Source organism: Pezoporus flaviventris, unplaced genomic scaffold (assembly GCF_033815535.1).
Source record: "Pezoporus flaviventris isolate CSIRO_AGI_PZ_B2104156 unplaced genomic scaffold, CSIRO_AGI_Pfla_v1 ptg000164l, whole genome shotgun sequence".
Taxonomy (NCBI): domain Eukaryota; kingdom Metazoa; phylum Chordata; class Aves; order Psittaciformes; family Psittacidae; genus Pezoporus; species Pezoporus flaviventris.
This window is the reverse complement of record NW_026892712.1, coordinates 1,116,308-1,128,972: the sequence shown is the minus strand read 5'-3', so window position 1 is coordinate 1,128,972 and position 12,665 is coordinate 1,116,308. Positions and strand designations below refer to the sequence as shown.

Here is a 12,665-nt window from a genome sequence, read left to right as displayed (position 1 = left end):
CTAAAAAATTGTCCTGGGTTCAGCAGTGGCAGTCATTTTTCTCCTTCTCAGTAGCTGGTGGGGTGCAATGCTGTGATTTTGACTTTCAGCCTGGGAACAATGATGATAACACCAATGCTTTCATTTATTGCTAAGTAATGTTTACTCTGACCAAGGACTTCCTGAGCCTCATGCTCTGCCAGGGAGGAGGGGAAGCCATGAGGAAGCAGAGACAGGACACCTGACCCAAACTAGCCAAAGAGATATGCCATACCACAGCATGTCATGCCCAGTATATAAACTGTGGGCAGTTACCTGGAAGGGCTAGATCACTGCTCTGGTCGGGCTGGGTATCAGTCGGCAGGTGGTGAGCAGTTGTATTCTCTTCCCATGTTATTTTCCTTGTCATTATTATTATTGGTGGTAGCAGTAGTGGTTTTGTGTTATACTTTAGTTACTGGACTCTTCTTATCTCAACCTGTGGGAGTTACATTCTTTCGATTCTCCTCCCCATCCCTCTGGGAGGGGGGGAGGAAGGGGGGGGGGGGGGGGAGTGAGCAAGCAGCTGCATGGTTCTGAGTTACCAGCTGGGCTTAAACCACAACACCTTTGTATTTCTCACCTGCTTCCAGTTTCCCAAGTATTTTGGATCTGTAAGGGAATCTGGGTATTTTACTTCCTGTTCACTTTCCTGCACAGCAAAAATAAACAAACAAAAAAACAAAAAAAAAAAAAACAAAAACCCAACAAAAAACAACAACAAAACAACACAAGAGGAACTATTACTTTGCAACCAAACCCACCCACTTTTCTTTACACCTTTGTTAATGCCAGATAGCAGATGAGATGCCACATTTTTTGTTTATTAAAAGAAACTTAACAATACACCAGTTAACTTCAGCTATGCCCTAGGAAGTTCTAATCATAGATTTTACCCATAACACCTCTGCCAAACAAGACAAAAGCTACTACTATTTGTGATATTAGCAGTCTCTTGTACTCGCATTACTGTAACGTTTCTCATGTTACGGTCTCATCATATATTGCCTTATTAAGTCCAAAACTCTCATCTAATGAAGTACTACTGCTGCCAAGGCAGAGCAGACCCCTTTCCTCAGAGAATAGCAGAGTATCACTTAGAAGAAAATAACATCACTTTCAGTCAGAGAAGTTTGCTGTTACTGTGAGGGTGATGAGGCACTGGCACAGGCTGCCCCATTCCTGGCAGTGTTCAAGGCAGGGGTTTGGAAATGGATGAGCTTTAAGGCGCCCTGCAACCCAAACCATTGTGCAGTTAAAAAACAAAAAGAAATCAAACTACACATACACTGCCAACTCAAAAATAAAACAAATATTCACGCTGAAGAGGCACAAGAAGTTTTACTGAATGAATGTTATCAACTTCAGAATCAGTTAAATTTTTAAGAGCCCTTTCACTTCAAAAGGTTCAATCTTGAACTACACTAACCAGTGCAGTCTGCTTGCATGCCTAAGAACAGACAACTTCAGTTCCTTTGCTGCTGTTCACAACCTTTTTACACAATTACCTGACAAACTCACTGTCCTGGGTTCAGCAGTAGCAGTCATGTTTTTTCCTTTGTGGCAGCTGGTGCAGTGCTGTGTTTTGACTTCCAACCTGGGAACAGTCTTGGTGAAGCCGATGGTTTCAGTTGTTGCTAAGTGATGTTTACCCTGACCAAGGACTTTGTGAGGCTCATGCTCTGCCAGGGAGGAGGGGAAGCTGTGAGGAAGCAGGGACAGGGCGCCTGACCCGGGCTAGCCAGGGAGGTATTCCATATCACAGCACGTCATGGCCGGGGTGAGGGGTAACTGGGAGTTACCCGGAAGGACAGGGGCTTCCGGGTGGAACTCGTTTTCTTGGCCGGTGGTATCGTATTCTCTTCCCTTGTTATTTTCCTTTATCATTGTTGTAGTTGATAGTAGCGGTGGTGATTTGTTTCTGGACTGTTCTTGTCTCAACAAGTAGGAGTTGCACTCTCTCGATCCTCCTCCCTGTTCCTCCGGGAGCGGGGAAGGGGAGAGCCCCGGTGCGGGGGGGGGGGGAGGGACACGGACCTCGATTGTTGTCAGCTCGGCACCACTCACTGGGAGTGAGTGAACAAGTTACCTGACTGGGTTTAAACCACGACACTCACTAATTTCATTGTAGCCTACAACAATGCCACTGCAAAATTCTACATACAAAGGAGTTATAAAGAATCAGAACCTTTTTGTATCTCTTCTTCTCTCACCAGGGCACTGCAACAAAGTACTGCAGGACCCCTCTGTTCCCATCATACCACCTTTAGGAAAAACATCAGATCAGTAGTCACAGGAACTGGGGTGAGGGAGCCTTTTTATCAAAAAAAACAAAGAAATCTGAAAGTTTTCTTACACACTAGAAACAGAAAAACTGGATCCCGTCACAAAACAATTACCAGACTTAGCTTCCCCTTCTCAACTCACGGGAATTTAGAAGTCTTCCTTCTCCTTTTCCCACCATAGAAGAACTAAGGAGCTCACACTGAATCCCTCACGGAAAAATCAAACAAAACAACCCTGTGGGGGGGGGGGAGAAACAAAAAAAAAACAAAAAACCCAAAACCAAACAAAAAAAACCACAACCAAAAAACCACCCCACAAAACCAAACACACCACCAACAACAAAAAAAAAAAAACACAACCAAAACAAAAAAAAACACAACACACCATACTCAAAAATCTCTCTGCTTCACTGAGCTCTTGGGTCCCCAGTGAAGTTTTTAAATACTGGGCCAAATGCCAGAGTGCACATAAGTAGGAGAAAGAAAAAATTTGACAATAGAATGGGACATGCAAGCAAACACAGGAAAAATAACATATTTTAGAGAAGGGGGGGTGGATGGAATAGGCACACAAAATCCTGCTATGCATTGTCATATAGAAGCGGAACAGGAGAAAAAGAAAACAAAAGAAAACAAAAAAAATCTCTGCTAATTTAAATCTAAGATACTGGGATACTTATGCAGAGGGAAATACATATTTTACTTTGTTTAAGCCAATACGGGCCAAACGTACTTACTGCTCACGCGTGTGAAATGTCACTCTTCCAAAGGCATTCCATACTGTTCCATTAACATTTCAAGCATCAAAAACTAAAACGTACCACTAACATTTTTAAGCATCACTTACAATGTAATAAACCACATAACCGTTCTATCTGCAATTAAAAAAAAAACACGTGCAAGCTTTTAAAACAATGCTTACTACAAAAAACTTGCAATTTGTCTATAGCTAGTGAGAGAACTTGACCAGCTTTGAAGGACGAACTTGGAACCGTCTTTACAGATGGATTCTCAAGCAGTAGCCCCTCACTTAACACAAACCCTATACGCAGCGTAATGCAAATGCCTGTGTCCAAAGATCACAGAGTTTTTTGCTTCCATTAAAATCCATGCAACCGTAAGACAACGCCCAAACAGCTGCAAGTCTTGGAGAAACACCGGCTGTCCCGCTCTGAGCGGCTGCAGCACAAGCCCTCACACACCCGAACTTGGACGCACAAGCCCAAGCTACTGCTCGGGCGCCCGGGGCCTCTTGCACCACGAGCAAAGTCACGCCGCAACCCGCACCACAGGGCTCCGCGATCTACGCCTTCAGCTGCCAGGAGCGCTGCGGAAGATCAGCCGACTCTCACCACAAGGGAGAAAGAATCCGCCAGCAGGGCCGCTCCAGGGGTAACAGCCGACGCTCTACCACGCCCCAGGAAGCCTGGAGCAGAGGCCGAGCAGGCCCGAACGCCTGACGGGGGACACAGGCCGCGGCCGAGGACTGAGCGAGGACAGATAGCCCACAGGAAGCCGCACCAGCAGAGACGGCGGAAGGACACCGCGAAGCCTCCTCCGCAGCAAAGCCCGCGGCACGGTGGCGGAGGCCCGGCGGCTAGCAGAGGCAGCCGACGGCACAGAGGGGACCCAGGGTGGTCGAGACGTCGCAGGCCGTTGCAGCGAAGACCCAGCGTGGTTGCCAACGAGAAAGAATCAGGAAAGCAAAGAGCACCCGCTGTGGGGCGAACTATAACGACGAGACCACTACCCCACTCACCGGACTGGTCCCTGAAGGGGAGAAAGCGGCGGCAGCCGGAGCCAGGCATTCAAAATGGCAGCTGCGCGGCCGTAGCACCAATACCGCAGGCGGAAGGATCCGCGCTCCGGAGCGCTCCCCTCGATCTCCCGGCCCTTGCCAGCCACAGAGGCGAGGCGCGACGGCAGCGACCTCAGCGGGGACAGTGCGGGTGGGGCGGGGCGGGCCGTGGCGTGGCGTGGCGCGGCAAAGGCAGCTCGCACTACTTTTCTTAGTGGAAGCACCCGTGATACCAGTCCTACGAATGGTAATATGCCTGCACCGTTGCAGTCAGTGATGACGTCACGCGCAGGGCGGCCCTCCCCGTAGCGACTCCCGTGGTGGGGCCGGGTGGAATGTGTCGTCCGCAACCACGGTTCCGGGGTCTACGCTGCCAGCGCCGCTTCTGCCGAGCGGTCACTGCGGCTGCAAGCACAGCGACGCACTTTGCTGACGCCAGAGGGTCCGCCCGGCGCTTTCCCTGCGGCTGGTGTTGGAAGCGGCCGTGAGGCGGGCCCGGCGGCAGCGCCCGACCGGCGGAGGGTGCACGGGCCTAGGAGGAGGATCGAGGGCAGCGGCTGCGCAGCCGGCCCCCGCCCCGCGCGGCTTTTCTCTCTGCACTCCCCGGACCTTTCGTCACCTCGAACAGCAGCGAGTGCCCAGAGCTTATCCGTAGGGCCCGCTCACATTCTAGACGAGGTCGCCGATGCCCCGCAGCAGGGAGCAGGTCCCGCCCTGAGCCCTGGGAGCAGGTCCACCGGGTGTGGCTGGTTGCCATGGCAACCGGCGAGGGTGCCCTCGATCGACGGGTGAGGCATTTCCTCTGCGCGGGGTGGTACGTCGCGTTATCGTTGTGTGCTGCGTAGAGGCGCGGGGAGGGGTCGGGCTGGGCCAGGCCGGGCCAGGCCGTAGGTGGCCGCGGGCACTACTGGGGCTGATGCGGGCCGCGGAGGAGGAGCTGGCTGATGGCGGGTGAGGCGCGAGCTGGGGCGCCTCTGCGATGCCGCGGGCTCGGCTTGGTGGGGCGGGCCGCGGCCTGGGTTCCAGGGCCTGTGACCGGACTCGGGCGCCCTCCCATCTCTGGGATCCTGGACTAGACCTGGGGGCCGTCGCCCTGCTTCTTGGCAGGGCTGGGGCTTGGATCTCCTGCTGCTTTTTGGGGCCCTCGGTGGCAGGGCCGGGATTCATAGTTCCCTCTGTTCCTGGCGCAGGTGAGGTGGCGGCCGGCAGCGGGGATCCGGGAGCCAGGGTGTGGCAGCCCCTACGGATGCCCTCATGAACGAGAGTCGAGGCTGGAGCAGCCAGGACACCGCGGGGCACCATGAGAGCGGGCCACGAGCGGAGCCAGGAGTGCCTCCCGCCAAAGAAGCGGGAGCTTCCTGCCGCCAGTGCCGGCACCGAGGCGGGACGGGCGGGGGCTGTCCAGACCACGGGCGAGGGCACCGAGTGGACCCAGACAGCCCTGTGCTATGGCCCGGGTGAGGCCGTGGAAGCAGTGGCAGGGCTGACAGTGGACCAGTATGGGATGCTCTACAAAGTGGCAGCGCCACCTGCCACCTTCTCCCCCCCAGGTCTGCACCCCATGGTGGACGTGACCCCCCTGCCCCCTGCCTTCAGTGTGACTTCACCAATAATCCAGCACTCGGGGGTGCCCTACCCTCCTGTTCACTATGGACAGATCACCCCAACGTCCCTACAGTTCATCGGCTTGCATTACACAGTGCCCTATTCTGTCCTTCCTGGCTTCCTGCCTAGTCCTCTCCTGTCTTCTTCCACCAACCTCACTGCCTCTCATGTTCCCCACTTTGTGCCATATGCCTCTCTCTTCATGGAAGAAACCACTTCTTCCCCCCAGACTACCTCTTCTACCCACACCTTCAGCAAATTCACTTCTGCAGTTTCTCCTGGCCAGATGCAGTACCATGCTGGGACCCAGCTGTTAGGTACTGCACCAGGTAGATTTCCTGTTTATTATCAGATGTCCTGCCTCCCACCAGGGTATTCAGCACATGAGACACCTACGGCAGGCAGAAGCCCAGAGTCTCTTCAGAAAGACAGTCAGCTGAATTCAGAGGTAGCTGCTGCCAATGGTGGACAGAGACATCCAGAGCATAATGTTTTGAGAAGGACCAGCGAAGGTGTGGATTCTGCCAGCAGTAAAGCTGAAGACTGTCTGCCAGGAGCTGCAGCAGGATGTGTGGTTGATGGACAGTTCCTTTCAGGTTACCAGACTTTGGGAACAGAGGTCTCTGTGCCAGCTCACAGAAGCACCCCAGACACTGATCTGGAGGTTCAGAGGGTGGTGGGGGTGTTGGCATCTCAGGATTATCATATTCTGGCAGCCCAGAGGAAAGATGACCCGAGCCCTTTAAAACTTTGCCATAAACCACAACACCCTGATCAGCAGGGGGAGTCAAAAGACATGCTGAGGAACACAGTGGAAAGGGCTGCTGCTGAGAAAAGCCAGTCCAGGAGTCCATATGTAATGTGCCCTGAAGAGCTGGTTAGACAAAGACACTTAACTAAAGGAATGGTGATAGCCAACGGCAAGCCAGTCCTGGTTGCCATTGGATCTGAGCCCATCAGGTCTTCCACTTCAGAAACCCTGGTGGGGTGGAGCTCACATGCACAGGCTCAAGGAAGTGTGCTCGAAAAGGACCCTGCCCAGCTGCAGCCACCCAGCTCCTCACACTTGCCCTCTCATTTCATGAAAGGAGCCATCATCCAGCTGGCTACAGGAGAGCTGAAGCGGGTAGAGGACCTGCAGACTCAAGACTTTGTTCGCAGTGCAGAGGTGAGTGGGGGCCTGAAGATCAACTCCAGCACTGTGGTGGATATTCAGGAAAGCCAGTGGCCTGGGCTTGTCACACTGCATTTTGTGGTTGGGGAGCAGCAAAGTAAAGTGAGTACTGATGTGTCGCCAGAGCATCCCTTCTTTGTGTATGGCCAGGGCTGGTCCTCCTGTAGCCCAGGGCTGACTGCTCAGCGTTTTGCTTTGCCCTGTCACAGGCTGCAGGTGGGCGATGTCTGCATATCTATCAGTTTACAGAGCATGAATGGCATCTCCACTTCTCAGGCTAACTATGCTCCCACAGATCAGTTGCTATCTACTAGGGAGACAGCTGAAAGAACAGCTCAGGGGTCCAGAGAGCCATCTAACAGAGCTGCTGAAAGGAAGAGCCACACAGATAGGGACAGCGCAACTCAGAACTCTCATGCAGAACCCTCTCAGCCTGAGACTGGTAGTCAGCACAGCTGGGCAGTCCCAGGTTTCCAGAGATACAGCATGCAGGCAGAGGAGCCTTGGCCATCTCTGCTCTGTCCCTCTTTCATTCCCCAGGAGGTCAAGCTGTCTATTGAAGGGCATTCTAATACAGGGAAGTGATCCCTTGGAGGCTGTGAGCTAGGGCATCCCTTGTAGGTGAGCCTCACCGTTAGGTGGAGAAGTTTCACAGACTTTGTGGCAGGTTCACCAGCAAGGCTTTCTGCCCCATGGGACTGGGTTTATTCCAGTTCAGTGGCTGACCAGTTTCTCTTAGGGAATCAAGAGGGCTCCAGTGCCTCAGGGAGCAGCAACAGGTTAGCTGGGGTAAAGACCAGGGACGTGCTCATGAGCTTGCAATGAGAGCGTTACAGAGGCTGGAGGCTGGGGCTTTCTCACACCTCCCTGAATAACTGATTCCCTGCAGAGCATGGTCTAAGTATTCAGAATAGGTGGGGAGACGAGGAGGGCAGACATGGCTTAAGGTAGCAGATAAAATTGCTTAAGATTTTATTCCTCCTTTCTCATGATTGGGAGAAATGAATCCCTACTGGAGTATCCTTTTTTTTTTTTCACACATGCACTTTAAAAGGACCTTTCACCAATGGAGCTCTTCAGGCCAGGACAGAGATGCTTCTCTGGTGGTTCTGTTTAATATCTCTTCCACTGAATCCAACTGCTGTTTCTTCTTGCAAGGAATGTACGGATTTGAATGAATCACAGAAATTCAAGAAGGACCAAAAGGATGGGTTTGGGTGTAGGTGTAGTTGAACTTGAGTACTTGGAATGGGATGTGAGTTGGGATGGGAGATGTCAGTTTTCTGCTATAAAATACATTTAATCATTTGTCACCAAATCAAATCTTTCTTCCCATGTTAATAACTTAAAAAAATAAAAATCTCTTGGGCTTACAGCTTTTGTAGAGGCTTAGCCTGTGGATGGATGGCATTGGGAGGGGGATTGTTTGGATTTTAGTGTTTTGGTTGGTTTTTTTTTAAAGCTGGAGTAAAATATAGAATCATTCTCTAGGGAAGGATGGAAACATCCTTTTTCTGTGAGAAGGCCAAGACTATTTTGTAATTAAATCAGAACACTTTCCAGATGGCTAATTCTTCCCTGCAGGCAGTTTCCTGAATAAGCTCTAGACAAGATGAGTGTTAGTGCATGTGCAGGCAAGGTACAAAGTTTCTGCTGAGTACACTTCTCTGATTAATGTAGCGAATCTAAAAATTCCACAGCACCATGGGGCATTTTGGGGTGGTTTTGTGTTAGTTTTTCTGATGCTTCACTTTGGAGTTCCTCTGTGTAATGTGGTAAAATCAAGAGTAGTCTTTTTCATGGTGAGATTTAATACAAATGTAGATTAATACCTCGTTATGGTAATAACACTATTCAAGTGAAGGGTTCTGTAGTTACACTAATTTACCCTCTCTGATGGTGTGTTATGACACCAGCTCTAACTACTTACCTGGAATAGAAATTAGTGACGATAAGAGTCTGTGAATGATAAGAGTGGGTGGACTATGGACGATAAGAGTCTTCACTGACTTAACCTAAGTTAATTGTTCCTTGTATTAAGTTGCCCATCTCTGCTAGGACCAAGCTTTTGAGAGGGTTTCTTTTCAGTGTGCAGGTCCCTGCTGAGTCCTGGTGCTGCTCCTGATGTTCAGCGTACTGTTTTCCCCCAAATGACACACTGCTTCTGATCTCATCAGCTGTATTTGCAATGTATGAAGTCACAGTAATGCTGTCATGTGAAGATTCTACCTTCCTGGATGCAGCAGCTGTGGGAACAGATGCTGTGTTCATGGCACCATTTGTCAGTGAAATGTACTGTCTGGGCCCAGGTGCTTGGCTTCATCCCCTTGTGTGTTTCACAGTTGCTGTTTGTTGGATACTTCTACGTGAAGACCTTGATTAATGTTGGTTAGTACTTAATGCTCAGGATATCCAGGGTGTCTGTGGCTAAAGTCAGAAGAGCCCGAGTTCTCTTGCCTGATCTTTGCATGATGCATGCAGAGGAATTCAGAGCTGTGGCAGGTAGCTAAGAAAGGATCTTGCATACGTATGGTGTGTGAATGTATCCAGGCTGGTTGCACGCACGGAGGGAACAGTCTGAGCAGCTGAGGGGTGCAGGGCCCCTCATGTGCACCTCTGAACACAGAAGTCTGTCTTTCAGAGAGAGGGTTTGGAGAGCCTGCTGTATCTCATGTAATTACTTCTATATCAGTTGCTCATATAACTACTCCTAGATCTCAGCCATGCTAAACAGTGGTCTGAAAGGGCAGACACTGATGCATGGGGCAAGATGCTGTATGGCTAAAATAGCTTTGTACTGTAGGTAGCTGAAGAGCTGTGAAGGTGCTTGCCCTGGTGTTTACCTGGCCATTGGCCTAGGCTTTGGCTAGCTGCTTATCTCTTGAGCATGGTTTTGAGCTCTGTAGAACAGGCTAGGGTGAATTTGACCTTGGTGCTTCTACCCAAACTCCCTGTCTGTCCCACTGTTGTGCATGTTTCAGCTGCCAGCTCTTCTATGGAAGCAACAGTTTGGGGCACATCTCATGGCAGGACATTGAGATGAAGTATCTGGGCATCTGGCTGCTTGCCCCAAAGGTGGTAGGCAGGAGGGGCCACTGGTGGCTGTCTAGCCCAGCTTAGCATTTCTTGTGATCACTGGACTCTGTCCTGACTGGGCTGGGCTGTGTTGCTCAGCCCCTGTGGTGGTGGTTGTATTAAGCGTTGAGGCTCTCCTGAGATAGGGAGTGTGTGAGACAGGTGCTTCTGTAGGCAGAAATGCTATAAATTAAACCATGGAGGAGTCTTTTATTTCTTAGGTTTACAGGGAAAGGAGATAGTCAGGAAGACATTGTGGAATGAGATGGTTATCTGGGCTTTTCTGCTAGCAAAGGTGTGACAGGCTTCTCAGAGAAATATATTATTTTCCTGCTGCTATTGTGAAGGGGAGGAGAGTGTGGGCTGTCCTACCTGGAGGAGGTAGCGGCAGTGACCTCCTGGCCTTGGTCTTACCCAGCTCACACTCTGTGGCAAGAGTGTGTAGGATGCAATAATGGGTGTCTGTAGCCATCTATACCATCTCACAAGCCATTCCTGGGGTCAGCTGCCCAGCAGAGGCCAGGCCTGTTTTAGGCTCTGTGTGCACTGTTGCTCCAGAAACATGACACTTGCTCCAAGCAGTGAGTGCTCATCAGTACCAGACTATGCAGTGGAAGCTCTGTCTGGAAAGAAAGGAAGCTGCAGAGGCCCCTCTGCCTCCTCTTTCCAGCAGGAGCACAAGTATAATGCACTTTTCACATTAAGTGTCCCCGTCCCCTGGTCTCCACCCCACACTTGAAGTCACTTTGCCCTGTAGAGAACTAACCCTTGTTACTTAGAAAATACCGTAACAGAAATGACACCAGCTTGAGTAGCCCAAATGCTAGCTCCTGCCCACAGCAGCATATGTGCCTTTCCCTAGCACCACTCACAACTGCTCTTTGTCTTTCAGGCTGTCCTAGGGCCTGAAACTGCAGAACCTGCTGACTCTGAATTCACACTCTGTACAGAATTTGGCTCAGGGTGTGTTCCATGTATGACTTAAAATGCTGATGGTCGAGGGCCTTTCATGGTCTTCACATCTGTCCATGGAGGACAGGGCTTGCCCCTAACATCTTTCTAGGCTGCTGCCACCTCCCCTTGCAAATACACCCGTGCACATTCTGGTTGTTTTGGCTTTCATGGCACCTTGGCACTAGGGGAAGGTCTGCCCATGCAAAGCAGAGAAGCAGACTGTGGCCCTGAGGAAGGGACTGGGCTTCACTGAGGCAGGGAGGTCTTTGTAGATAAGTGCTGATCCCTCAACTATAATCCCAGTTATGTAATAGCCGTATTAACATGTAACCAACTGCATTGTATCTAAAGCCTTAGAACTAGTCAGGTACTCCACTCCAAACTTGCTCCTGCCCCTGTCCTCTACCTGATCTTTAACAAAGCATTAATAATTCTAAAGATAATCTCTATTTTGTTGTGCTTTTTTTTTTTTTGTAACTTTTAAATAAATCAATTTATACTGTATATTTGTACTTTTGGTGAGATCTTTTTCCTGTTTTAACATGTTAAATCTGTACTTGGCTACACAAAGATTGTATTTTTATTGTAAATGCTCCTATGAATATTGCATTTAACTTGTTGACTCTGTAAACACAGTGTGTATATATATATTAAAAACAATAGCTTTTCCTTTGGTGTTTGAGACTTCTTTATCGTCTGTAGCATCAGTGATCATGAGGATGTGGCTTCTCTGGTCATACACAGAGTGATCTGGAGACCTGTGATGAGGGCAAGGTTAAAGGCTGTGTGACAGATGGATTACAGCTATAATTCTGTGCTCAAATAATTCTGTTTATGTGGTCTTTCTTGAACCCCTTGGAACAATGATCATGTGCCAGTGACACTGCAGGGAAAGTTTCAGCTGCAGGTGGCAGAGTGAAGCTGCATGTCTGCTGGCCAAGCAAAACACACAAGACAGCACTAGCAAACACTGCAAGAAGCAAACTGTCAGTTTGAGCACGAAAATAGAGAGCTCATAATAGAAGTGAAAGATCAGAGAACAAAGGCAGATATGAACAAGGGAATGTGGAACTGAATAAATCTTTTCCAGGTCTGGAACATGGATCTGAATAGATCCTTTCCAGATCTGGTGCATTTTCCCAAAGCAAGAGAGATGACGATAGCTCCCAGATGTCAGTTTTATGTGATGACTTAAATTCCCTACCATCTGGCAGGTTTTTCCAGACTCAGTTACTGAACTTTCTATGGCTCCTCCCCAGCTCACCCCTTTTCCACATTCCTCTCATTGGTTTTGCTGCTGAGTGTAGAAGCAACTTTCTGACCTGTGTGTTTCTGTTTACTAGTGGTCCCCCCCTCACCCTGTATTATCTACAGTGACCACTGAAAGTCACTTTTGGTCACAAAGGAATTTACTATGAGAATAACTTGAGTGTGATCATTGGTCCTAGATGGGCTGTATATCAATACATTTGACTGTACTGAAATGGTTGAACAAGCTCATCTTACTATGAAGTCACAGACAGGTTGGGGTGGGAAGGGACCTCCAGAGGTCATCCAGTCCAACGTCCCTGTTCAAGCAGAGCCACCTACAGCCAGCTGCCCAGGACACTGTCTTTTGCATATCTCCAAGCTGGGAGACTCCACAACTTCCCTGGGCAGCCTCTGCTAATGCTCTGTCACCTGCATGGTAAAAAAGCGTTTCCTGAGGTTCAGAGGAAACCTTCTGTGCGGTATTTATACACATTGGTAAAATCAA

General features: G+C 49.8%; 2 protein-coding genes across 6 annotated transcripts in view; one reads left to right on the top strand and one right to left on the bottom strand.

Moving 5' to 3' along the window:
- Window positions 1-4,213, bottom strand: part of LOC133283326 (AP-1 complex subunit gamma-1-like) — a 101,713-nt gene extending 97,500 nt beyond the window's left edge. For all 4 annotated transcript variants that reach the window (XM_061480013.1, XM_061480015.1, XM_061480016.1 and 1 more), the window contains exon 1: window positions 4,063-4,213. The gene's annotated coding sequence lies outside the window, so the exon portion shown is untranslated. The remainder of the gene's footprint in view (window positions 1-4,062) is intronic.
- Window positions 4,214-4,292: 79 nt separating this feature from the next.
- Window positions 4,293-11,578, top strand: LOC133283312 (ataxin-1-like). 2 transcript variants are annotated; one of them, XM_061480000.1, is made up of 3 exons: window positions 4,293-4,889; window positions 5,292-6,874; window positions 10,848-11,578. In XM_061480000.1, exons 2-3 carry the CDS (start codon window positions 5,402-5,404, stop codon window positions 10,938-10,940), a joined length of 1,566 nt encoding a protein of 521 aa, XP_061335984.1. In that variant the 5' UTR covers window positions 4,293-4,889; window positions 5,292-5,401; the 3' UTR covers window positions 10,941-11,578. The 2 variants fall into 2 exon arrangements, with proteins under 2 accessions (XP_061335984.1, XP_061335983.1); XM_061479999.1 differs by lacking the exon at window positions 10,848-11,578 and having other exon boundaries at window positions 5,292-7,893.
- The last annotated feature ends 1,087 nt before the right edge of the window (window positions 11,579-12,665 follow it).

Excerpts from the sequence above, each read along its gene's own strand:
- LOC133283312 (XM_061479999.1), top strand. The coding sequence starts at position 5,402 with ATGAGAGCGGGCCACGAGCGGAGCCAGGAGTGCCTCCCGCCAAAGAAG.